Source organism: Dermochelys coriacea, chromosome 2, assembly GCF_009764565.3.
Source record: "Dermochelys coriacea isolate rDerCor1 chromosome 2, rDerCor1.pri.v4, whole genome shotgun sequence".
In the NCBI taxonomy this organism is placed as follows: Eukaryota; Metazoa; Chordata; order Testudines; family Dermochelyidae; genus Dermochelys; species Dermochelys coriacea.
Genome location: NC_050069.1, coordinates 44,141,598 through 44,168,792, shown reverse-complemented (window position 1 = coordinate 44,168,792; position 27,195 = coordinate 44,141,598). Strand labels below are relative to the sequence as shown.

At 37.2% G+C, this 27,195-nt stretch overlaps 2 protein-coding genes and 1 long non-coding RNA gene across 10 annotated transcripts in view; 2 read left to right on the top strand and 1 right to left on the bottom strand.

Moving 5' to 3' along the window:
• Positions 1 to 8,298, top strand: part of LOC119850611 (RING finger protein 151-like) — a 33,754-nt gene extending 25,456 nt beyond the window's left edge. The window contains exons 7-8 of the mRNA XM_038388940.2: positions 2,442 to 2,684; positions 3,851 to 8,298. Coding sequence (XP_038244868.1) covers positions 2,442 to 2,678 — 237 coding nt within the window. The 3' untranslated portion in view covers positions 2,679 to 2,684; positions 3,851 to 8,298. The remainder of the gene's footprint in view (positions 1 to 2,441; positions 2,685 to 3,850) is intronic.
• The window catches only part of VIRMA (vir like m6A methyltransferase associated), a 46,314-nt gene continuing 24,019 nt past the window's right edge, over positions 4,901 to 27,195 (bottom strand). For 2 of the 8 annotated variants that reach the window (XM_038391089.2, XM_043507607.1), the window contains exons 12-24: positions 26,028 to 26,121; positions 25,338 to 25,882; positions 24,404 to 24,639; positions 23,571 to 23,823; positions 21,629 to 21,846; positions 20,437 to 20,569; positions 18,745 to 18,897; positions 17,818 to 17,978; positions 17,056 to 17,152; positions 14,292 to 14,458; positions 13,568 to 13,899; positions 11,497 to 11,640; positions 10,677 to 11,023 (exon numbers count right to left, since the gene is read on the bottom strand). In XM_038391089.2, coding sequence (XP_038247017.1) covers positions 10,866 to 11,023; positions 11,497 to 11,640; positions 13,568 to 13,899; positions 14,292 to 14,458; positions 17,056 to 17,152; positions 17,818 to 17,978; positions 18,745 to 18,897; positions 20,437 to 20,569; positions 21,629 to 21,846; positions 23,571 to 23,823; positions 24,404 to 24,639; positions 25,338 to 25,882; positions 26,028 to 26,121 — 2,691 coding nt within the window. In that variant the 3' untranslated portion in view covers positions 10,677 to 10,865. Of the gene's footprint in view, positions 4,996 to 10,676; positions 11,024 to 11,496; positions 11,641 to 13,567; positions 13,900 to 14,291; positions 14,459 to 17,055; positions 17,153 to 17,817; positions 17,979 to 18,744; positions 18,898 to 20,436; positions 20,570 to 21,628; positions 21,847 to 21,877; positions 23,469 to 23,500; positions 23,824 to 24,403; positions 24,640 to 25,337; positions 25,883 to 26,027; positions 26,122 to 27,195 lie in introns of those variants that run through there. The other 6 variants (XM_043507604.1, XM_043507605.1, XM_043507606.1 and 3 more) reach the window with 6 other exon arrangements.
• LOC122458630 lies at positions 20,569 to 21,547 on the top strand. The gene is made up of 2 exons (XR_006278721.1): positions 20,569 to 21,033; positions 21,282 to 21,547. It is a non-coding gene; the product is annotated as an uncharacterized LOC122458630 (long non-coding RNA).

Genomic DNA, 27,195 nt, shown 5'->3' with positions numbered 1-27,195 from the left:
TTTTCTGGTGAATGGTTCCATGCTTTTAGGAGAAAAACCTGAAGGCACCTGATATGGGACCTTGCCCACAGAGTGATTCCTATATTTGAAACCAGGAGGCCCCGTAGTTGTAAATATTGAGCTATGGGTAGACTTGCACACTTTACCAACATGCAGGTTCTGGACCTTGTAGAATCTGTCTGATGATGGGTAGAATCATAGAACCATAGGGTTAGAATGGACTGCAAGGGTCATCTAGTCTAACTACCTGCCAAGGTGCAGGATTTGTTGTCTAAATCATCCAATACAGATGGCTATCCAGCTTCTTTTTGAAAAGCTACAGCAAAGGAGTTTCCATGACTTCTCTCGGCAGTTTGCTCCATTGTCCTACTGTTCTTACAGTTAGGAAGTTTTTCCTAAGATTTAATCTAAAATGACTATGCTGTAGTTTTGGAAGGGTTGTCTAGGAAGGGATACAGTTAAGCGCCTTGAAACCTGAGTCTAGCATTTTGGTAAAGAGCCTAGGGGCTGAATGGGAGCATTTGGTACTGATAGCAGGCTGTGCTGTACATAAATCTCAGCAGTCTGTGGTGGTGTAGTCATATGGGAATGTAGAGATATGCATCTGCTAGATCCACAGAAGCAAGAAAGTCCCCTTGGACCAGGATGCTACTGTTGAAGCTAGGGTCTCCATCCAGAATCTCACTTTCTTCGTCCATTTATTGAGTTGCTTGAGATCTAGGACAGCTCTGAGTCCCCATATGCTTCTGAACAATGAAGAAAATTGAGTATAGTATAAGAATCTTCTGAGGGAAACATTTCTATTGCTCCTGTGTCCAGGAATAAAATAATAAGCTGTCAAGAAAAGTTGGGAGCAAGGTGAGCCATCATTTGATTGCAGTTGTAGATGCAGAAAATCTTTCAGCAGGCTGGAGAAGGGGATGTGGCTAACATGGGCTATGTGACAACTTTGAAACAGCTCCAGAAAATGCAGATGGAAAGGGAATAACCCATACATTGCAGAATTTGCAAAGGTTCCAAAACCAATCACTGTTCACTTTAGATAGTATCAGAAATATACAGATCTAGACAAAATAATAAAATACCTGTCCACATTTCCGTGCCTCAGACTCTGGAGCATTCTTTGGGCTTAGGTCAGATCCTGGTGCCCAGGATCCTTCCTCTACTCCACATGGCTTCTTGGCTGGATGATGGAGTTTGTCTGTGTCTCTGATCCCTGCAGCAGTGTGTTTCCTTTCTCTCCAGACCCTCTTTCTAATACCCTCCAGTCCCCTGTGTCAGGTGACCACCCATCGCCTTGTCAGGTGATCAGCCCCCCACATCTGTTGCTAAGTTACCACACCCTGGAGTTCAGAGTTGGCTTGCCTGGGGCAGCAGCCATCTCTTTTTCAAAGCAGAACAACCCTACATTGTTAGCCCTGTGCAAGTTGCAAGAATTTCTCTTGTCACCTTCTGTGGGTTTTAGCTCAATATAGAGACAAAAGACAGCAGAGAAGGCAAACAAGCTGCACATTCCAAATGGAGTTTGCATTTTGACACAGATGTGCAGAGAGAGTCCTCAGTATCAAACAGGATTCATAAGCTGTACATATATGTTCCATTCTATGCATCTGATGAAGTGGGCTGTAGCCCACGAAAACTTATGCTCTAATAAATTCGTTAGTCTCTAAGGTGCCACAAGTACTGCTATTCTTTAAGCTGTAGATAGTCGTATTTCCCAAATTTTAACATGCAGCATCTGTTTAAGTCTGGGTGCTTTAAATACAAGACACATCACTGCAAGTAAGGGTTTGCTGCCCACATGGATCCAGTTGCTGGATCAGGGCCCCATATGAAACCAATTTAGTGAGAGCTGTGTTCAGACTCTGTTCTAACTTGCTTCAAAACTCAGTGGTGATGAGGCCAAAGTAAAAAGCAGTGGGGAAAGAATGTATTATCTAATCCATTCATCCAGCTTTTATACTGTAACAGGAAAAAAATAACCATCAAAATGCAAGACAGTTGAGCCTTTGTATGTTTTAAGGTTTCCTCGTATTAGATTTGAATTAAAATATTGGAAGATCATATCTGCAAGTAAGTCACACAGCTCTGTCTTGAACACTTTTGGTTTTTGGAATAATGTTCATTTGGGTTTTGAGATACAGAACATAACCAGCAGCCAGTGAAATCCAGTGGTACATCAGATTTTCACTGTCTCTCGTGGCTTTCGCAGACTGGAATATTTTAAATGAGTGCCACAGCAACTCACAAAAAAACTGTGCTCTTATCAGCAAAATTGTTTGGTTAGTGGTTTATCAAAAATTGCAGATTCTTTCAGCTGTGCCTGGTCTTCATTATTTCTTCTCCTATATACAGTAGTCATTTCAATTTCAATACCACCATTATTGGAAATGTATTTATATGATCTCTTATTTTAGTCTGTTTTCACACATGCTTTTTAGAGTCAGATGTCACGAATGATGTCTGAGGTGCGCTCCCTTATGGCTGCAGAGAGACAGCATCGTCAAGAGCTGGAGCAAGCAGAACTCGAAAAGCGTGAATTAATGGAGCTGTTGAAAGGCCTACAGAAAGACTGCCGATTAAATAATACAGAAGGAAACAAGAAATCAACAAACTTTCGCCCCCTAACGCGACTGGAGAGTGTGAAACGAAAACCCAGGGAAGTTACAGTCATCTAAACAGAAGTAAGTTCACAGACATACAGGATTCTGCTTCCTGTGAACAGTTAGCAAATGTTGTATTAGTTCTAAATGATCTCTCTTCTATCTAAATTCCAAATGGGTCAAAAAGAGTGGGGAAAAACACAAGTTTTTATATCTAGCCCACTTTGCATACTATACAAATAGTAAAACTAGTTTTGAGGCATTTGGGGGAAGTTGTAGGCCCAATATTAGTTTTTAAAGGTCCATTAATAGTATATTGGGTATTACAACATGCATTTAAAAGGACATGTTCAACTAATATTTTCGTATACCAGGAGCTCTTAACCTATAGCCCTCCCTGGATTGTTTACAATAACCTCCTTACAGACCTGGAAACTAGAACTTCAACTAGATGACATGGATTTTTTTTTCCACTGCTACTGCAATTTCAGCCCAGTTAAAGCTGGTATATGACCCCTCATTTTTCTCATGTGTGTATAAGCATAATGATGACAGCAGCTGGAATGTATTCTAAGAATAGTACTAATTCTCGGAGTAGTATTTAAGTACTTCAGTCAAGCCAACAGGGGAAACGAACAAATCTGGAGGTATTTGTGTCCTACAAAAATACCGTACTTCACAAAGGAATGGTGGCTTAAATATTCTTAATTCCAGTCAGTTGCCACCAGCATACAACAGCTTTAAACTAGGTCAGTTTGGACTTTAGAGTATTTGGCAGTTTTCCTTTAATCTCCAGCCCCTTCTTAGTTTTTCATCAAGCTAGCTGTTACCAAAACCCATGATAGTGCAGAATTTTAGCAATGCAGTCCAACTCACTGTCGAGCTGTCTAGACTTCTCCTTCATCTGTTTCCATCATGAAGGAGCTTGCAGGAGATTACTTGTTCATGTCGAAAATTTGTAGGCATTTGTATTGACCAGGATTGCTTAAATACGGTTACTATCCTTTCCTGCACTTCCAACGCTTTTATAATATTTGCATTACATAGTGAAGATTAGTGCATATTCAGAGTCCTGCTTGTTATCACAGTCTGGGTGAATTGTGTATACATTTCCTTGGTGTGAGCAATCTATTAGCTGTTTTTACAAGGACTCTAAGGTTTAATACTGCAGACTATAGAAAGATATACATGTCTTTTTAAAACATATTAAAAGCACCTTTTGAACATCTTTAATTTTCTTTTGACAGGTATGACCAAAAACTACTTGAATGTTGTTTTACCCACAACAGACCTCAATTTTATACAAAGGACATATGATCAGGTGGACTTCTATATAGAGACTAAAGTCTGGAACTATACAATGGCACTAGTAGACGCACGGATCTTGAATCATGGGGTTTCTTACATTTGAAGACTGAAGGACACTTTAGAAATGTGAAGAGGTCAAATATGGCAGCCAGTTAGACCCTGAGCATGTGGGTGAAACCCGCCAGCCAGACATCTGAAATATATGTATGATGAAAGAGAGCCCCATGATGTTACAAGGGTTTATGCAAGTCTCCATTTCTGGTTTGGTTATTGTTTTTTTCCTACTGAACTTAATACTAACAACATACTGAAAGAAACAAGTAGAATATTAGTGAGTGCGGTAAGTCTGTCTTAGAAGCAGAATTCGCACTTAATGATTAAGATGTGAGGATTTCTCAAATCTTTTATTTAGTACATTGTAGTTTCACTTAATCCAGCTAACCCAATAATTTGAAAGATGTGCTGACTCAGTTTAAGAAAGAAACAGCCCTCTCTGGCTCTTGCACCATCAATTCCCATACACCTTTCCAGCTCAGTTTTTTTCATAAATACAATTCCTATGGAACAACTAGTGAGCCAGACTTGATTGCTGTTGCTGCATATTATTGCTTTCTTTATTGAAATGTAGGAGTAGAATAGCTCAATAGTTCAATGAGCGCCTGTTGGTTTCAATAGGACTTCTGAATGCAAGACTTTCAGGAGAACCCTATATCTGCTGTTTAATTGAGTTGCAATGTACCAGTTTGCTTGTAAGCACCCATGTTATTTTAGTTAGGCTGATTCTAATATTAAGTTAAATTTTCATCTCAATCAAATTGTTCATGTGTGTTATCAGATGGTTAGCCTAACATCACAATTACATGGCAGATTTCTTTTCCTTATTAATAGTGGACAAGTGAATTATGTAGCCAGGTAACATATGCAATTACTGTAAACATTTTAGTTGCAAAGTTATTGTATTTTTTACATCTAAAACATTCTTGGGTGCTTTAAGAAGTTTTTTTTAAAAAGTGACCCTCAGGCAGTGGACAGGTCCTGGAATATATAAAATAAGAATCCTTGTGAAATTTGCTACACTCTTCCCCTCAGATGTGTTTTTGATAGTGTTTCTCTACAGATTTGTCGAGTCCTGGATAACTTAGGAAAATGCTGGCACTATTCCACATTTCTCATGAACATCTTTTGGATAGACCCATACAGTTTATCATTGGTACGTAGGGGATCTTATGCAGAATTTTCTCACATTGAAAGATGCTTTTCTAAATACCTAAAAGTCTATGCAAATTTTATATTAACAAATAATTTTAAAGTGTCTTCCAGCCACACGGTTCATTGCCAAGCTAGACTGAAATTTGATTTTTTTTTTTACATTTAATTAAAAATGGGAAATGGGCTCAAAAGTGGAATTTTGGGGCTAAATGTCATTGTGTCTAAAAGAGAGCTAACAGGTGGCTTATCACCATTTGATTTGTATTTTGTATAAAAGTTGAGCTACTTAAGTGTTCATAAAAGTAGTTATTCATTTTGCTTCTCTTCTTTTCATTATGAAAGATCAGGTATCCTCCTTGCCTAATAAAATAGTGAGACATACATGCAAATAAACTTGCTTTCATTATTCCCTGTGTACTTCACTCAGCATGCAGGAAAATGAGGGACTAAAGTACTATAATAGGGGACAGGTACTTTATTAAAAGGGACATAAGGAATAGTGGTCATAGTTAAAGGCATTTGTCTGACCCATGACTGGGATACATTAATAGACAGGGCTAGCATTTGATCAAAACAGCACTCTACTCAAAGATGTTGCATCTCGTCACAGAGGGGAGTTCTTGCTGCCATTGTGTCTGGGGTGTAGGCAAAGGCAAGCAACCATGCTGAAGGAAAGATGTTACAGGCCTTTACAGACATTGCAGGTGCCTAGGGTGCAGTAGGGAGGGGGTCTAGGTCCTGCTTAGCGGGTATTGATTCAGGATAAACAGAACTTGCTATCCACTGCTTAAAGGGTTCTCATCACAAAATGTATTGCAGTAAGGCCTAAAGGCCCCTTCTGTTGTGGGTAGGCCTTTGTATTGGAAACTATACAAAAACAGGATGCCTCAGTATACTATATTGCTGAAACTTTCTAGAGACTCCTTTGCTTTGGCATCAACACCATCTACCAGTTGGCTTTTCTGAGAGGCATTATGGGGCTGGTAGCAATCTTAATCTACCATTTATTTCATTTATCCCCTCTGAGGGTAGAGTGCATCATTGTGCTAGAAACTACCTAGTGGAAAAAATTCAGTTTGACAATTATTTCAGTGAAAATGGACATTAACTAGATCATAAAGGACTGGCAGAGCTTGCTAGAGAACATTCTACCTTAGATATTGGCTGTTTACAGTTTAATTAGGGCCACTGGTAGAAAGAAGAAAATCTGTTGAACACTGCTCCTTTAGAATAAACTTAGAGGACTGTAAAGTATGCAATACGTGAAGATTGCATACACACTCATTCTTAGCTGGAACACCTGGAGTTTTATAAAGGGACATGCTAACCATGCTAAATTAGTCAGGAAAGACCAAACCATCTTTAGGGAAAGTGTCAGATTCAAAAGTCCCAACCTTTGAAGGCTCCAATTTGATCTGGACATTGCTTTGGTACAGAGCAAAATGGTTATGTCTTAACTTTTGCAACTATGAATGCTGGTGCGCTACATTTTTACTGTCTCTTCACTTGCTTTCTGAAGCCCTGTTTGTGTATTTTTCCTCACAAAGGAGCCAAGTTTGAGACCTAGGAACTTTACGTTTTTTTACAGCCTGAACAATTAACCTAGCTAGGGTCCAAAATGCAACACTAATGCTCCTGAACTAATATTAGTCCCCAACTCTGCAGTTACTCCCTCACACACAAGCTCAATGGAACTTCTCCTGTGCAAATATTTTCAGGATTCAGGCCACAGTCATTAACTGCCTAACAGCACTGTTGCTGAATTGAGTGAACATGAAGAGCAAACCCAACCTACTTGCCCTGTCGATCCCTGAACCGCTGCCTACACAGGACTAATGAGGAGAGGAATAAAGGAATCAGACTGTTAGCCAAAGATGTTCTAATTATTAAAACAAGATGTAACAGCACAGTAAAAGCCACTATTAGCTAACAGCTATATGGCAGAAATGTACCTAGACTGATAAATAGTTTCCACTTCAGCTCTGAACATAAACAACACTTTGAACGTTCAAAGTAACTTTTGTTGGTTTAAAAAATAGATTTCCATTAGGAAAAAAAGTTAGGTACTCTAGCTGCTGTAACATTGCCTCATTTCTCCTTAGTAGAAGTCAATGGGTCAGCTTTCAAAGAAAGCTGCTATTCAGCACTAATGTGGTCCTTTGGCATTAGCCACTTCCAGTGATCTAGTCAATTAGAAAACAAAGTTCCAAGTTAAATTAAAAAGTGGAATTTAATGTTTTAAACCTGAGTTACTCATGGTAAGAATTCAATTTAAATGTATCAAATCAAGTAAATTAATTTTAAACATAACATTTACAGCATTATTTCAAGTTAATTTAACCTTAAGAATTCCCACAATTATTAAATAAGTCCTAGAACTATGTTTAAAGAAACTATAGACATACTGCTCAGTTTTCAAGTTTGACTAATGATTTACTGAGATTTTGTTCACCTTGATCAATTTAACCAGCCTTTTATTTTTTAGTTTGAAAATGACAAGCATGACATGCTGTATTTCAAACTTTTAAGAACCAATTGAATATTTACAGTTTGTTCCATACTTGAAGCTTTTTCTTAACTTTTCATTCCAAATCCCCTGACTGAAAACAAATCACTCACATCCCTGCTGCAGTTTTGTAAGTTGTAAAGTTTCTTAAAAAAAAAAAAAAATACCCAAAACACCCCTCAACCCCATGGTTTAAAGGAGCCTGTCTGCTTTACAATATATTTATGCAATGCTCCTCAATATAAAAAAATAGCATTAATATACCCGTTAATACTTTGCTAGAACATGACCCGTTTTAGTCATTATAATTGCATTAGTAAAATTCCATCTTCCTTGATCGACTTGAGTATCTGATGCTTTTTTCACAATTCAGATTCTACTGTTCAGTCATTTTTCTGAAGTCTGTTACTTTATACAATACTAAAATATACAGCTGTATGAAACAAAATTATTCCCTTTTACCATGCCCAGTTAATTAGAACAAGTTTACTTTAACTATCCTATAGGTCCTGTCAATTAACTTTCTTTGTGCAAACTAATAGTTTTGATAGAAACTTGTGGGGCTATGATGCCCCATGTCTCCGCATACAAGGTCCCTTCCTACACTTGCTTTCTCTGTGGTTTCAGAGAAAACTGTTGAATGCAACTTAGCCAATAGGGCTAAATGTTTTATAATATGTTCTTAGTCTACAGTACACATTAAAATATGCTTTTCTATTCTATATAGGTTCTCATCACTGTAGTATCTGAGCCCCTCTCACTAGTGAATTAAGCAAAGTGACTAACAGTTCTCATGTGTTTCTCTCCATCTCCCCAGGAGGAGAAGCACGGGCAGTGGAGTGTCTTGTTTTGGTAGTTATATATAAAATAAATAAATAAATAAATACACACACACAGAGTGCTGTGTATTTGTTAAGAGAAAGTATGGTCAAAGAAATGTGCTTTGCACTTGGAGTGGAAAGTGGTGAGTTTTTAATGCTTAATGGCAGCATGCTTGTTGGCTGACCAAAGCACATTAAGATCAGTTTTAGCTGGAACTGTATAAACTAACTGGGCTTGATCCTCATTAAGATGAACACTCATTACACCACTCTGGTAGGGCAAAGGGACCTATGTGTAAATGAGAATCAAAGTCTAAATTCAAACAGTTGTCTACCATGGGTTAACGTATACAGGGCCTTTATAATGAGGGCTGCAGCTATTAACCTCTGATCTTCCTAGTAATTATTTGGACAATTTCCACAGAGATGAATAGAAAAAGTAAACATGAGTTCAAAATATTTGATTGAGTTTTTTAGCATGTAAAGAAATTTGAAAGTGACTATTTGTACAGATTCTTTGTATGCTCTTAATTTTCAAAGCTTTTCCTCTTGCATTATATATCTCAACCTCAGACATCTCAAACAATTACACAAGCAAAAAGCCAAAAAGTGTCCATTAAAGGGAAAAGTTTTGCATCTCTTGCTTCCTTAGGGAATTGTTTAGTTTTATGAAAGTCTGCTTTTAAAAACACTCTCCCTGCAACTACACAAGTCAGCAGGCTATGAATAATAATTTAACTCCATCCAGCTTCTGTTTATACTGAAAGTACCTCACCCTATGATCTCCTTCTAGTACACATTAGAGCGACACGGTAGGTGAAATGATATCTTTTATTGGACCAACTTTCAAGCTACACAGAACTCTTCCTCACCACAGACCAGGACACCAACTCAAAGTGGCACCAGACCGTGCCAGAACAACAGATGCAAAACCTGCAGACATATCTATGCTGGTACAATGATCAACACCCTCTCCCCCTCAAACACACCTTTCAAGATCCATGGTTACACACATGCCTATCACAACATGTGGTTTACCACATCCAGTGCACTAAATGCCCCAATAACAACTATGTGGGTGAAACCAGACAATCATTACACTCTCAAGTGAAAATGATAAGACAAAAACAACACATCACCTGTGGGTGAACACTTCACAAAGCAGTCACTCTTTCTGACCTCTGTCCTCATCCTCAAAGGAAACCTGCACACTTTCAAAAGACTACCCTTAGAGATTAAATTCATAACTTTGCTAGACACTAAAAATAATGATCTTAATAAACACACTGGATTTATGGCTTACTACAACCATCTGTAGCCCACTACCTCTGGTTTTTGTCCTAATGATTACGGGGCCGGGGGGGTGTTAATGGGCCACTCCACCTTCGAATATGTATCTACTTATGCTAAAACTATCTGTTCCGCCTTGTATTTAGCTGTGACACCAAGTACCTTTCCCAGACCTGAGGAAGAGCTCTGTGCGAGCTCAAAAGCTTCTCCCTCTCACCAACAGAAGTTGATCCAGTTAAAACTATTACCTCACCCATCTTGTGTCTCCAACATCCTGGGACCAACACAGCTACAACAACACTGCATACACACCGGCTCTTAACATACAGGCTTAGAGCGATAACATCTCTAAAAGGTTTCAGAGTAGCAGCCATGTTAGTCTGTATTCGCAAAAAAGAAAAGGAGTACTTGTGGCACCTTAGCCTAACAAATTTATTTGAGCATAAGCTTTCATGAGCTACAGCTCACTTCATCGGATGCTCTGGGCCTTAAACTTACTCTTACTAAAGTCAGTGGAAGTTTTCCTGCCAATTTCAATGGGTACAGGTTTGAGTTTAATGTATGTAACGGTGGTATCAGTGCTTATCCATAACTTCTAAATTAAATTTGTAAGTTTTGTGTTCTTTCACATATTAAGTCTTAGTCAGTCTTTTTCTCATTTACTAGGACCATTTGTAAGATGTACCTCAGTCATTTTATAACAACTAATAGACCAATAGGAAACTGAGCTAATGGTTCTAAACCTGGGAGGAAAACCTCATGCTGCCTTCTATACTATTGCAAAATCAGCACACCTGTACCTTGCTTTTGGCACAACTAATATTTTAGAAGAGATATCCTTGAAGTCCTAATTCACATGGGTTCCTTATTCAGTATTGTCTACAGAAGTCCACAAAAAAGTTAAAATGTTCTTTCAAGGGAACAAAAGATATACAATTGTACACAAAAAGTCTTGAATTTTATTGAAATTTCAAGTCTTGTTTCAAACAAAAACTGCTTTCTTCAGACAAAAATATTCTCTTGCTGTCTCCAGATACCAGTGAGTCTAAATTGGTCCTTTAGTGCCTCTTTCTGTTGTCATCATCATAAGAAGTTCATCCTACTGGGCTGTTCTATAAGGTCTCATTTTTATCGTGTGAAGGAACGTACGTGACGACCTCTTCCACTGCCTCCACTAACAAACTTTCCTCTTGAGCCACCGCTACCACCACTATTAGCACTCGCCCAAGATGGTCCAATTCCACCCCGGCCTCTGGAAGCACGATCACGAGGACTGGGTCGATAGCCTTAACGCAAAGAAAAATATATTAACAGTGGTAGTGCCCAGAGATTAGGCCCTGCTGAACTAGGGGCTGAACAAACATAAGGATACAGTCCCTACCTTTAATTTATTTTCTAGTTTTTTTTCAATTTTTCATTAGGCAAACATTGTTTTGTTTTAACTAAAGATGCAATTACCAGGGTTGTTAAAAACAATTATATTGCAAAAGTTAGTATTAATGCAAGATTAAGATTGTAAATTCAAGCACTCAAATCAGCAAGTTTTGTAAATTTATAATGGATTACATTTTAACAACAGTTTATATTAAAGTGGATTTTGGATTTACCATTAACGAACCATAGTTTAAATATATATTAAGCTTTTACTGTATTTCAAGGTGCCAGCAATAAGCTTCATTTGTAAAAGGAAAATGCAACTCTGGAAGCTTTGTACAATTTGATGCCCACTTCAGTGTACTGTAAAAAGAATACCACATACCTGCAGAACTTAATGGCCTCAATGGTGGAAGGGGGCCCCTATTAAAATTGCTTTGACCCCCTCTGCTTTCATTGTAGGTTCCTCGTGGGGTATTTTGTGCACTCCAGCTTGAACCCCTGGCTCCTTCGCGACGATTGTAATTTCCTAAACACAAAACAGGTGCTGAATAACACTGAGTTTTCTGCATTTTAATTTCTGCAATGTTTAACTAGTAATATGCTGCAGTACATGACCAGTCTAGTAGGAATAATTATACTGTAATAGGACAACAAGAATGCATCTACACACAACCCCAATGTTTTAGATGACACAAGGAGCTCAGAGTCCCTATATGCCTATCCAGCACTATCTATAGGGAGATAGATACATTAACCTAGAGATGGCTTGAGCCTACATCATACGCACCAGTGTCGACACAGTGCTGAGACTGTCAAGCCTAAAGGAACAGGATGCACACCGTTACACTTTGGAGATGCAGGGAACTTTCTCAATATACCAAGCTCCTAATGAGCTCTGTAGGGATGAGAAACCTTACTGGGTTGATGCAGTCACATCATGAAACTCATTCCAGAGGCCACATATTATATAGTCTGCCTGAATTCTAATACCTGGAACAGTCTCTCACCAATACACAGCCAAACAAGGCTTAAGGCACCAAAGGCCTCCGAGAAAAACGTTAAGGGGAAGAGTCGAGCAGCTGAGATTAATTTAGACTACTGTCAGATGCCTCAGTTAGCAGCAGGGGTGAAACCTATCCCCTGCCACTGCATACTCTTGTGGCAAAGCCCCTTACTTCTGCAGCACACTGAAACTTACCTGGTTTTTAACTTACTGATTCAAATATAATGAACAATACGACCAGTACAGTATTTTGACAGTAAATTCACACAAATCTCAATTGGGAATGCTTTATCAATTTAAAACTGCCCAGACCATTTTCACTTTGCCACAGTATTTTTATATCAGCTGCATTACAGAAGCTGTAATGGCAAAGCTGGAGGGTTGGCAGCTAGCAAGGGAGTAAAGGTTGAGATTTTGGCACCCAGAAAGCTGTTGAGGGTTTTATATTGGGAAGTGGTTGAATCTCCGCCTCCTTCTGGATAGGGCAGAGGCTACTTGACTTTCCTTTGTGTGGAGGGGTACGGGAGAGAAGTTGGGGTACATACTGATTTTGGATTAGAGCTGAACAAATAACTGATTTTTTAGTTCAGTGACTTAACCAAAAAAAAAGTTTGTTTGAACTGAAACTTAAGAATTTTTCTCACCAAATGAAAAACATGAAAAACAATTATTCAAAAACATCAATTCAAAACAGTTTTGGCATTTCTGGAAAAAAAATTAGTGGAAACTTCACCAAATTTGCAAACAGTTTCAGTGCCCCCAAAAATGCATTTTTTGGCAAATTTGCTATTCACCACAAAAAAAAAAAAAAAAAAGTCTTGCCCAGTTCTAGTTTGGGCATCTGTTGGCGGTAGAAGAGAATGCCTTATGGAGCACTGGAGTGTTATATTAACAGTGCTGTAGACAATACAAAGATGGAAAGGAATGCACATCTATCCCCATAACTTCTCAATGCCATGTTTTTAAAGTTTTGGATGGAATGGATGTATCCTGCTACAACCTTCACTGTCAGAAATATAGATTTATTTGTCTGCTAATTTAAAGAAATCCTAAATTCTGCAACAGAATCTCTAGCCAGAGAATCACTACAAACATGGGGCCCTGCACATTCTTCTTCTCCTCAAGACGACAGGGAAGCCTTTCTAATCAAAATGCATTTAAAGTTGCTAGTACTGTTATGCTTAATTTGACAAATGCCCATATCATTTCATAACGAAGCAGTTAATTTTTTTTCTGTTACAGCTACAAGCACTCTTGTGGCCATTGCACACAACAGCATGAGACCAAAGGGTGAAGATTTAGCTAAATTCTTTTGCAAAAATATCACTCAGACAATAACAGAGAACAGTTAAACATAGCTTTGGTTTAACTCCAGCGTAGCCTAGAGAAGCATTTTTTATCCTAGACAATAATCCATTTACTCCAAATCCTCAGACAAGTGGCAACATACCTTTTGAAGCGGGTGGCGTAAAGAATCTGTTCTGACTGTGAAAAGCTCCCCGTCCTCCACGATTCCCTGAGAACCCACCACGTGAAGATATCTTCTGGGATACTTTTGGTGGCCTTTTAGGTGGTGGTATCCCATCTGGAGGGACCACTTCTTTGCTCTCTGCAGCAACAAAATCATCCACATGCATAGAAGGTGGTCTGCTTGTATTCTGTTTCCTTTGACGAAAGATATCATGTGGTCGAATACCTTGTCCAAATCCTCCCCGGCCTCTTCCTCTGGGAGGTGGCACAACATGTGCTCTCTTTGCAGGTTCTATATACTCAGATTTTCCACTATATAGCAAAACAAAATTAACAGGATTATTTACTGACCTAAAAATTTATTCCATCTGAATGTTGGGCATTCTCTGTATTACAATTTAGTAGAAGTTCAAATTCATAATTTAAAAACTGTGTAACATAACCGCCAAGATATGATGAAGCTTAATGTTGTAGGCATGCTCTCTGCAGAAGTCTTTGCTTCTTCATATTTCTTAAATACGTATCATCCATAGTATCTCACTACCTAACTACATAGCTTTGAATTCACTGCTCAAAAACCAGCTTTTTCTTAGTACACAATATCAATCTCAATTTTAAGTATCTACCTATCCACAGGAAGGTATCTCCCACTCAGCTAGACTACATTAATTGTATACTGATTCAAAGTCAGCAATACATCTTACCTTGAAGTTATAAAGGTCTCATGCTTGTGTTTGCCAAGTTTGAACCCTTTTGTGGTTTTCGTCCTACCAGGAGATGAAGGTTCTGACAAAAATGATCTCTCCAGTTCTGCTTGCAAGTCAAAGTCACTGCAGCCTTTCTCTGACAGTTCAATTAAGTCTACCTTTACCTGCAACAAAAGAATACAGTTACACCACAATAACCACAACCAACAACGCTGAGTAACACGTCAGTATTTTTGAAACAGGAGAAGTATAGCAGAGGCAGAAGGAGCTCCAGCAGCAGGATGGAAGGAGCTCAGCTGGGGTTTCATCCTGCTCTAGAATCCCCCAGGGGAGTACAAAGCCCCAATCAGCCCCTTTAGCCCAAGTCATATGGGCTGAGAGAAAAGACGCAGCACCTGTACAGCCCTGGACCTCAGCAATGGCAGGGCCTAAGGTTCATATTCTGATTTTGACAGTCTGCTTGCTGTCTGATTCGATTAGAACTCCAGCAGGGCCCATATCCTGCCTGGAGAACAGCCTCACAAATTCAGTGTGTGACTTCTGTACAGGAGGGAGGCACAGAAAGAGACAGTCTGCTGAGGAAAAAGCTTATTTACATAATATCTATCTTTGTGTATTAGCAAGAAGAAAGGAAGGTAAAACTATGAAAAGATGAATGAGAATTAAGTTTGAGATGAGTTATATTTGATAGTTTTCTCTAAGTATGGAAATCTAAGAATCGGTCATTGTTTCCATTACGATCGCCTAACTTCAAAGGCAGTAACTCCCAGGAATAAACTCTGACCTATGATCCCTCCCAGCACGGATTTTTTTAAATCCAAAATTTGGAGTTCATGTGTAGAAAGACAAATGAAATTTTTACAAATAATTTAGCCTGTAAATATGAACTTTTCTTTAATTTCTTTAGGGAAAAGAACTATCTTTTTTATTATGTGTATACAACTCCTAGCACAATCCTAATCAGGATTTCTGAATACTATTGCAGTATGAATAGATGAAAAAGAGGAAGAAACTTGGTTTCTCTAGCTAATTTATATACCTGAGTGTCAAAAAGCTCCAAGAAGTGATATAGAAAGAGAACTTAAGAACATAAGAACGGCCATACTGGGTCAGACCAAAGATCCATCTAGCCCAGTATCCTGTCTTCTGACAGTGGCCAATGCAAGATGCTCCAGAGGGAATGAAAAGAACGGGTAATCAAGTGATCCATCCCCTATCGCCCATTCCCAGCCTCTGGCAAACAGAGGCTGGAAACACCATCCCTGCCCATCCTGGCTAATAGCCATTGATGGATTCATAGATACTAAGGTCAGAAGGGACCATTCTGATCATCTAGTCTGACCTCCTGCACAGCGCAGGCCACAGAATCTCACCCACCCACTCCTACGAAAAACCTCTATCCTCCATGAATTTATCTAGTTCTTTTTTGAACCCTGTTATAGTCTTGGCCTTCACAACATCCTCTGACAAGGAGTTCCACAGGTTGACTATGCGTTGTGTGGAAAAAATACTTCCTTTTGTTTGTTTTAAACCTGCTGCCTATTAATTTCATTTGGTGACCCTGAGTTTTTGTGTTATGAGAAGGAGTAAATAACCCTTCCTTATTTACTTTCTCCACAGCAGTCATTATTTTATAGACCTCAATCATATCCCCCCTTAGTCATTTCTTTTCCAAGCTGAAAAGTCCCAGTCTTATTAATCTCTCCTCATATGGAAGCTGTTCCATGCCTCTAATCATTTTTGTTGACCTTTTCTGAACCTTTTCCAATTCCAATATATTTTTTTTTTAAAGATGGGGTGACCACATCTGCATGCAGTATTCAAGATGTGGGCATACCATGGATTTATATAGAGGCAATATGATATTTTTCTGTTTTATTATCTATCCCTTTCTTAATGATTCCCAACATTCTGTTTGCTTTTTTGACTGACGCTGCACATTGAGTGGATGTTTGCAGAGAACGATTCACAATGATTCCAAGATCTCTTTCTTGAGTGGTAACAGCTAAATTAGACCCCCATCATTTCATATATATATATATATATATATATATATATATATATATATATATATATATATGATCATTTTCCCAGATCGTTTATGAATATGTTGAATAGGATTGGCCCAGTACAGCCCCTAGGAGACACCACTACTTACCTCTCTCCATTCTGAAAACTGACCATTTATTCCTACCTTTTCTTTCCTATCTTTTAACCAGTTACCAATCCATGAGAGGACCTTTCCTCTTATCCCAAAACTGCTTACTTTGCTTAAGAGCCTTTGGTGAGGGACATAGTCAAAGGCTTTCTGAAAATCTACAGTTATTGTGCATGTACATTAACTATTCTGGAAGTTATTACAGGACCTCAGTGATTTTCTATCTGCTTCTGCATACACTTAAATGTGTGCAGTATTAATCTTTAAGGGACACAAGCCAGTGTCAGATTGTAGGGCAAGGGCAGAAAGAATGAGCCACTCACCTAGATGGCATCCTTGACCCCATTGGCAGCCCTCTTTTTTTAATTATCTCCGTTCTTAAAAAGCCCTGAGGCTGGTCAGGTGGAAGCTGGCCTCTTCCTATCTACCCTCAGTTGCTTCAAAAATCCCACCCTCTTTCCCCCTTCTTTGTAGAGGCTGTTTAGACACATACTGACGAAGCAATAAGGAAAACTGGTATGTCTTCTAAACAAAAATTCTACTCTCAGCTTAACAAGGAATACATTTTTACTTTTTTTCCTCAATTTTAGTTAAGCCTTTTACCATATCCAGATCAGTGTCAATTTCTTCAGCCTGGAATGGTGAGAACCACATAGATTTCAGCTGGTCATCCATCACATCTGCCAAAACATATGTTGTCCTGTAACAATGAATATCAAATATATTTTTGATTAAAGGCCAATATCTACTCTAAGTGTACTGGGTTATCATTGACTCCTGGAGTCACTGCTTTTGCAGAAGTGCTCTCTCAAGGGTTTCATTTACATTCAAAGAAATTTAAGTTTGGTATTTTGTGGCCAATCAAGAAACTGAAGATTATAAAACATAAGCTTCAGCAAGACTAGCAAATGTACTATAAACAAAATTAAGCTAATACAGTAATTAGAAAACTGAACTGAAAAAACACTTCAGTAGTAATTGCATCTCATGAAATCATTCAATATGTTATATTTAAATTTCACCTCATCTAAGTGCAAGGCTGTCTGAAAAAAGAACAGGATTCCATCATTGAATGAGCATGAAAAACCTTTCTAAGAGCTACTGTAAGAGAAATGCTTAACCTTAGCATCATATGAAATTCCACTTGGAAGGAGTTATCAAATACAGTTTGTTCCCTTACAGTAAAGATATACTAATAACCGTAATATCAATATAATATAATATAACATAATATAATAATATAAAAAGCACAAAACCCGGAAAACAAAGGCCTGTATTAAATCCTACCCAAAACATACTAATCCATAAATTGTTGCATTTTTAAAAGTTAAGCACACTAAACAGCGAACATATTTAATATTTTACCTATTATTAAACAGATTCTGGAGAGAGTCTGGTGCAGAAAGAACAGGTTCTACATCTTGGTCACTCAGAGGACAAGGATCGCCTGCCGATTCCAGCATCTGCCGAAGTCCAGCTACATTGTCCAATAAGGATTCAAGGCTGTCATCTTCCTTAGAACGTTCCTGCATAAAAGAGACATCACAATCAGACATTTTTTCCAAAGAGGAAAATTTAGAACAGTCAACATTAAGCATTTGCCAGATTGAAAAGAAAATGTTTCACAGACTATTTTCTGCACACTCTATTCTATCCATCCATATATACTCTAAAGTAAACAGACCCAGAAAAGCAGATAGGACAGCAGAGGGCACCCTAGTATCTTAAAAAAAGAACAAATAGCAGTCACCACTTCTTACAGAGTCTAGCCTTTGTTTACCTACCAACTGACTTGCAGTGGCTATTAGAGGTGGGTGAGGTAATACCTTTTATTGGACCAAGTGCTGTTGGTGAGAGAGACAAGCTTACACAGAGCTCTTCTTCTGCACTGATTAGGCAGCTAGTTTAATACACTGGTCCCAGCACACCAATCATCTTACTACCACCTTATGCTCCCTGTCTGTTGTATTCACCTGTTATCTCTTATCATATATAAAGCTCTCAAGGGAAAGGATTATTGTCTCATATGTGAAAATAGTGTCTTAGCACAAGAGGTTCCCCAACCCTGATTGGAGCCTGTTGGCATTAACACAGTACAAATAATAAATAATAATAAAGCCAGCATACAAACAATTCTGAGCACCACTCTAAATCATTCTTACTCATTTCATTAGCTAGTGCACATCAACATGAGCCCTTGTTACTAGTAAGTAGACAAGCATCTATACATATTTGTAAAGCGAGGTCAGCTAAGGACAAAAAATGAACTTGATTATTCAAAAATTGTTTTACCAAAACATGTTTCTCCAGTTCAAGGAGCAAATTTTCTGGAGTTTCTTCTTTGTTCTGTAATAAATGTTTTAACTCTGCAGTAGTAAGACCCAGTGTTCTGGCTGGATGGGAACCATCTACTTCCATAAGACTTCCATCATCTCCACAACATCCCTGGGGGAAAAAGAAAACAAAAAAATTTTAAAAATGACATGCTAAAGCTAATTTTTTTTAAAACATCAAAAACTAGATCTTGTGACAGCATCATAAAACCTACAGCTACCCAGACAAACTTTAGAACAGAATACAACAATATGGAAATTCATTGGATTTCCTCCAAAAATAGTTTTTGGTGGATATTTAGTGAAACCATTATCTCCACGCCAGACATGTGAAAACAAAAACCAAAAAGATAATACTGCAGCTCAACTAATGGAGAGAGAATACATCAAAATCTCAGAAGATGATTTTAAAAAATATTTATATTTTTTTTTTGTTTTAATTAAAAAAATCCTAAAATTAACATATTAATGCTCTGATACAAACCTATTTTCAATGTACAGTACATGGAAAAAAGGAACCTCTTGATGGGATGAGCTAACCATGTCCTTTTGAGTATACTTTATTTAATCTGTTTTGTGTGGGTTTTATTTAAAACACATATATTATATTATATTTATATTTAGTGATTTAAAATATTATATTTATATTTAGTGATTTAAAATAAAACCCACACAAAATAAATCATTAAATAAAGTATACTCAAAAGGACATGGTTAGCTCATCCCATCAAGAGGTTCCTTTTTTCCATGTACTGTACATTGAAAATAGGTATGTATCAGAGCATTAATAATGATTCAGGTTGTTTTTAGCCACATGTTAATTTTAGGATTTTTTTTTAATTAAAAACACAAAATTCAGAAACACAGCAAATCTCTGTCTTGACAAGACTCCAATCCAAAGTCTAGATACAATATCACACTGATCACCTCAGAAATCATCCTTAAGGAACTCTGCAGAATCAATTTGCAACAGGGTCTTATATACTTGCATGCCCCTAATATTACAAATTCTGTTTAAGAAACAAAAAAAAAAATCTCTACTGATAACTTCTCTCCCACAGGTGTATTTCACTATCACCACATTACAGCTACTGTCTCATATTAGTTAAATAACCAAATCTGTAACATTTCACCCAAAGTATTTTGAAATTGCTCTGACAGGTTATGACAAGCATGCATGCATCTGAACTGTGTTTTTTAATTGGGAAATTAATGTAAAAATAAAAGGGAATCTATTTCTAAACTTCAGTAAATTTGCAAGATGAAGAAAACTGCTTATAGAAATACCACAATAGGAACAGAAATATGGGAAAGCATTCCAAAGAAGCATTCCAAACATTAAAAATATGTAAAATTCATGAAAAAAAAAATATATGAAGGCCAGATGACTGCATTTTGTCCCTGAGGAACGCAACTGGACTTTCTTCACATGCTAAGAAAAGTGCTACTCTTCATTAACAGACATTCTTTGCAACATGGTTTTGTTAAGCGATAAAGGATGCACTAAATTATTGATGAAAAAAATTATATCAAACTACACAGCCAAATGTCTTCTGAACTAGCAGTTTTTACTTTTACATTACCTCTGTTATCCGTAACAAAAGCAGTGCTTCTAAAACATTTGAAAAGTGTTCAACATATAATCACTTACCAGTGTGTCGGAGTTTAGAATTTGTCTCATAAAATCCAAAAAAGAAGAGGCCAGTTCACCTGTATCCTTACTAAAGCTACTTATTACTCGCTTTGATACGGTATACAGAGCATGGTTGCGTTTTCTTAGAGAGCTGTTTTCATAATAAAAAGAGGGGGGGGAGGGAATTACCTAGTGTTTATACCATATCTTGCAATTGCTGCATTTTATTTCTTTTTTTTTTTTTTTTTTAAAAGTTGCATATAAGGAAAATAATCGAAATAACAGAATATTGTGTAGAATAGATTTAACTAAAATTCTCCTATGATTCAATGTGACAGCCACTGTGTATCCATTCTCACTAAGGAAATACTATTCAAAAACACACCACCACTTGATGACAGAGAACAAAAAAATGCTACAGCTCAATACCCATCTAGTCAAAGCTCATTATCTCTTAACTGTCCCGCTTGAATTTTTTCCATAGTATGGAAAAATTAAGTTTTTCTTAGCATGAAGTCTTTCGGCACAGGAAATAATTAGTATCTTAATATTTTTGGCAACCAAGAAACAAAAATTGCACCATCACCCCCAAAATGATAACTACAACTAGTTCAGGTTTCAGAGTAGCAGCCGTGTTAGTCTGTATTCGCAAAAAGAAAAGGAGTACTTGTGGCACCTTAGAGACTAACAAATTTATTAGAGCATAAGCTTTCGTGAGCTACAGCTCAATTCATCAGATGCATTTGGTGGAAAAAACATGCATCCGATGAAGTGAGCTGTAGCTCATGAAAGCTTATGCTCTAATAAATTTGTTAGTCTCTAAGGTGCCACAAGTACTTCTTTTCTTTTTACAACTAGTTCAGTGACTAGAATGCTCAACTGGGACTCACAATAGCTGAGCTCTATTCCTGGTTCAGTCACTGACCTATTGTGTGGCCTTCATTAAGTCTCTTCACATCTCTGTGCCTCTGATTTTCCTCGCACCTTTTTCTGTCTTATCTATTTAGATTGTAAACTCTACAGAGCAGGAACTACCTTATGTGTTTGAACAGTGGGACTCCAATCATGTTTGGCGCCACTAGACACTATTGTAATACAAATAATATGTCAGAATAAAAATATTCTCTCTCTACATCTTTGTTTCAAAAACTTGAACTGATTTTAAAATTCTAGATGATAAAAGGTTGTTCAAAATCACTTATAAAACTACCTCTTTAAGTGGTAGAATCCATAATCATGCTCTGTAAGGAACATCATGGTTCTGATACATGTCAGGAGACAATTATAACTGGTCTCTGCATTAGCAAGTGTTTCCATCAGACAGTCACAGATTAAGGACATCAGTTCCTTGCTTGGTAATGAATTGGAGAGCTGTTCTAATTCAGAAACAGATCCCTCTGAGGAACTTGGCAAAATCAGTGCAATGTCCTGTAAAGAGAAACCATGACTACTTTATAACCATTAAAATATCCATTAAGTGTAGAGATGGTAAACACTAACCATGCATTTAGACTATTTACTTTAATGTTCATGAAGAAAACAATGGATTTGCTCAGTAGCTACTCAGAAACTTTAAAGTGTATTGGATTTTTAAAAGAATATATTCAAAATTAAAATACAAATTGTCAGGTTTATTGTTTTACTGGTTGGTAACCAACACAAGAAACCCAAAATAAAAAAGGATAGTTTAAGTGATACAAACAATTACTGTTTTATTAAAAATATATAGGATGAAAATGCTGGCTAAGATACTACTGTAGAGTACTGCTAGAACATTAATTGTTTTTAAATGATTTGTTAAACATCTGCTATATTGACTGAGATAGAATTGCATAACATGAAAGGTCTGTCTAGACAAACATGCACAGGGACTCTATACTTTTTTTATATATATAAAAATAGAGATATATAGATTGTGTGAATATACACACACACACACACACTTTTTATATATTTTTATAAATATAAAAAAAGTATAGTGTATATATAATTTTCATTCAAGTTGTCCCTCTCTGTCACAAAAAAGAGTTAAATCAACCATGCTGAATAATTTGAGATAAGTCTTATATTTGCTAATACCTTCTGGAAAGTTTAAAACTATGCCGATTCCTACATACTGCAGAATTCATGCGACACAAAATAAGGTAAGACACATGATGTATAAACGCAAACAGATAATTAACCTCTTTACTGACTAAGCATGCACAAAAGCTCTTTTGTACACACAACTCGAGGTGTCTGCACACAACTCACACATGTTCAAATGTATGCATGTACCTAACTGAATGTTTGTCCCTAAATGGTCTATTTCTTAAATATGAAGTTTTCAGATTCAATTTCCTATTTTACTGATTTTTACCTGACTGATTTTCTTAATCCTGAAATTTTATGCCAACAGCATGTGACTAGTATTTATGTTTGTAAGAGGCTTCAGGCTGACAGCATGGAGGAAGAGATCTATTTATTCATTGATCAGGTAAAGCAAGGTCAGCGTGAGCTTCCCACTATTCCATCCATGTGCCAAAATCTTCATGTGAAGAGGATAATTCAGTCTCCATGTCCATTCAATTCTTGGTCTCTACTGATGCCAAACAAGGGTTCTGGTTGCAAAAGTGTTTTTTGTTAATGTGGACACCTGTTCACTGAGATCAGCACTGAGAACAAACCCATTTCAAAGAAGCTAGTGAACAGCCATCAATGGTTATTTGCATCATATGATATAAATCTAACTCTCCCCACAAAATTTTAACAGTAATTTTCCCTAACATTTTTTCTGGAAAACACACAACTAAGTGCAAACGTCACAGAGTTCATACCCCAAGAAAAACAAAACATGAACATTAGAATGTGCTAAAAAACTAAGGGGCTGTACAAGAACTGATAAAATTATCACAACAGTTCCCATCTGAGAACAGATAAATTAAGAATGTCCAAATTATCAAGGCATCAAGATTATAGATAACATTCAAGACACTACTGCAAATGTAAAGAAAATCTTTTTCAGTAGCACATAACCACAGCAATCTAGAAGTTTGTGTACTACTGTTTTCCTTCTCTCTCTCTCTCTCTCTCTCTCTCTCACACACACACACACACACACACACCAGATTATTTATAAATATAGTAATTTTTATTTTAACTGTATAAAATACCTGATCACAGAGGGACTGCAAAATGGATGTTACATATTCAGCACATTGCTGATGAATAACATTGTCCCCAGTAGATCTCATTAAAGCCAACAGCTCCTGGAAAACTTCTGCATATTTTTCATCGCCTTTAATAGTTCCATTAACTAGATGCAAAATGGCTAATTTACAAGCTTTGTGTGAAGCCAAGGCATCAAGTAAAGCAAGTAATCGGGTAGTCTGGCCAGTGTACTGTTTCTCTTTATCTTCTGTACTGCTGAAACAATATCAATGCACTTTAAAAGCAGTGTTCCTACATATTAGAAAGTTATTAAATAGTCTATATTGTACATCCATTTTCATTTTAGTGGATTTAAAAGTTTGTATTTTAAACAAAAACCATAATTTAAATGTTTAAAATTGATGTAACATATTTAGAAATTTCTATCTTAATTTATATTTCTGGAAAAACTACCACAACTACTACATTACTTGTATGGTTATATTGCATATAAACTCATTATTATCAATTTAACAAATTATAGTTCACATAAGCACATACAGATAGATGTTTTTAAATACTACTCATAATTTTGTTTCAATTTCTCCCAAACATTTCCTATAAACATACAATAATGTGAAATTCTTTACATTAAAATAATATATTTTTTCCTTATTTGGCAACACAGGATACTGTAGCAGACATGGATTGAGGACTCAATCCACGTCTGTAATGGACTAAAAATGTATCCAAAATTCAGTGTTCTTCACCTGAGAAAATTACTGCAGAGAACAGGGATGAATTCAACAACTATTAAAAAAAAAAAAAATCTTCGTGCAATGGAGAACAAAGATACCTTTGTAGATCTTCTACAACCAGATCCAATACAGTCCTCATGATAAGAAGAGCAGTTGGTGATGCCAAGTCACACAACTGAACACAAATACGCCTCAGCATATGCTGAATAGGCTGGCAAGTTGAACCAGAGAATGATCGAACTATTTCTTGTAGCAATTTGGCTTGAACATGGAGATGCATGCTCCACAGTTTCCTGGTGTTGAGTGCCACCGATATATCATGTGGTTCAATAACCTGTGGAAAAAGTATAAACAGGCTCTTTAAAAGAGTTTTACTTTACAGAAGAAAATCATTCAGGACCAAATTCTACCCTCCTCTGATACTTGCCCACAAGTCTAGTGATATCAATGAGATTTGCAAGCATGTATCTCAAGACAGAATTTGGCCTTAAACTGCAAATTAAACTAATAGTCATCTCAACTGATTAGGTGTTCCTTTGGAGCCTAGCCTAACCTCACACCAGTGTAAACATAATCACAATGAGGCTATTCATTTTTATTCTTTTGTTAAACATCAAAAATTGAACATTAAAACTCCCACCTCTTCCGGTACTAATGTACACTGAAAAGTCCAAACATCTCTATGCAGCCATTTCAGCTCCTTGTTTTGGATACAAAAGCTGCAAGATTAATAATTTAAGTAATATAATGGGATACCAGAAAACTAGCTAGTTAAATAAGAGAGAAAATCAATGTAAGACTGACTACAAACCTCCAGTTATTTGGGAAGTTTAAAATTAACATAAAACATGAACAAATTCATTTCTGATGAACAATTAAATATACCTCAAATCAACTATTTGATTACAAATCCCTTTTTATAAGTCTCAATCGACCCTTTTATTCACCTCGGTCTTTTCCTCAACAAGAACATGATCTTTAAAGGAAATACGGACATTATTTATTAAATTGCTTATTTAATTAAAATCATACCTGAGTTGTTTGCATGGGCAATGGAAGAGGCAGCAATTCTGAAAGCAGTATAAGTCCAGAGAAAAATCCTTCAGGAATTCTCAAAATTGAAGAGAGGACCTCCTTTAACATTAAAGACCAAGTATTATTGGCCAAAGTTTCTTCTGAGATTGTAAGTTTTTCATTAACTCCCTGGGTAAAGGTCAATAAAATATCAATAATGTCATTCTGAATTTTTTGTTCATCACTATCTAAACGGCCTGAGAGAGGGATAGAACACAGAAGCATATGTAAAGAAACAAGTGCTGAAGGAACACGCATGTCTTTAAATTCAAAAGATCCACCTCTCAGGAGCTCAGTTAACATGGTTTTAAGGAGATTAAGTGTACATCGGGCCATGGAAATGGTAGTAACTCTATGAAGTGTGGTTCCCATGTTGACATGGAGCCTCCAAGGCTGAATAAGAATGCTGTTCAACTTTTGCAGAACACGAATGAAGGTGTCCATTCCTTCAGCAGAAAAGAGCTGAATAACTGCAAGGTTCCATTTAAGATCCTTCTGTTGACCTGTAAAAGGGCGGGGGAGGAACGAGGAATTAACTTTCACACATCTCATATCAATTATATTTAAATCAGACTTTATCAGGTGTGATTAAATAACAGATACTTAGAAGACTGGGTTTTATGCATCAGGAAGCGATCTGTAATATACCTTCAACAGGAGGTGGCGGGCATGCAACATGACAAAGAACACGGAGTGCAGTAAGAAGACCAACTCCTTCCTGTGTCATCAAACTATCAATATTCTATTAAAAAATAATAAAGAACATATGTTACAAGGGACTAATTTTCAACTAAGATATGCTTGATACATTACACTAACCTATTTTACTAGTCTACATCATGTCACAAGACTATTTAGCCATCACAATATATAAAAAAAATTAAAGCGATTATTTGTTATAAAGACAGAAGAATCAGAACTGATATGGATCATTAAAGAAAGCTGGATCTTTTTTTTTCAGAGTAGCAGCCGTGTTAGTCTGTATTCGCAAAAAGAAAAGGAGTACTTGTGGCACCTTAGAGACTAACAAATTTATTAGAGCATAAGCTTTCATGAGCTACAGCTCACTTCATCGGATGCATTTGGTGGAAAAAACAGAGGAGAGATTTATATACACACACACAGAGAACATGAAACAATGGGTTTATCATACACACTGTAAGGAGAGTGATCACTTAAGATAAGCCATCACCAACAGCAGGGGGGGGAAGGAGGAAAACCTTTCATGGTGACAAGCAGGTAGGCTAATTCCAGCAGTTAACAAGAATATCAGAGGAACAGTGGGGAGTGGGGTGGGAGGGAGAAATACCATGGGGAAATAGTTTTACTTTGTGTAATGACTCATCCATTCCCAGTCTCTATCAACAATGGTTCCCGTAACCCACCCAGCAATATTGTTAATCTATCCAACTATACTCTTAGCCCAGCGGAAGAATCTGTCCTATCTCGGGGCCTCTCCTTTTGCCCCTCCACCCCCACGAACATGATACAGTTCTGTGGTGACCTAGAATCCTATTTTCGACGTCTCAGACTCAAGGAATATTTCCAACACACCTCTGACCAACATATTAACCCACAGAGACCTTCCTGCCAACACTACAAAAAGAAGGATTCTAGGTGGACTCCTCCTGAAGGTCGAAACAGCAGCCTGGATTTCTACATAGACTGCTTCCGCCGACGTGCACGAGCTGAAATTGTGGAAAAGCAGCATCGCTTACCCCATAACCTCAGCCATGCAGAACACAGTGCCATCCACAGCCTCAGAAACAACTCTGACATCATAATCAAAAAGGCTGACAAAGGAGGTGCTGTCGTC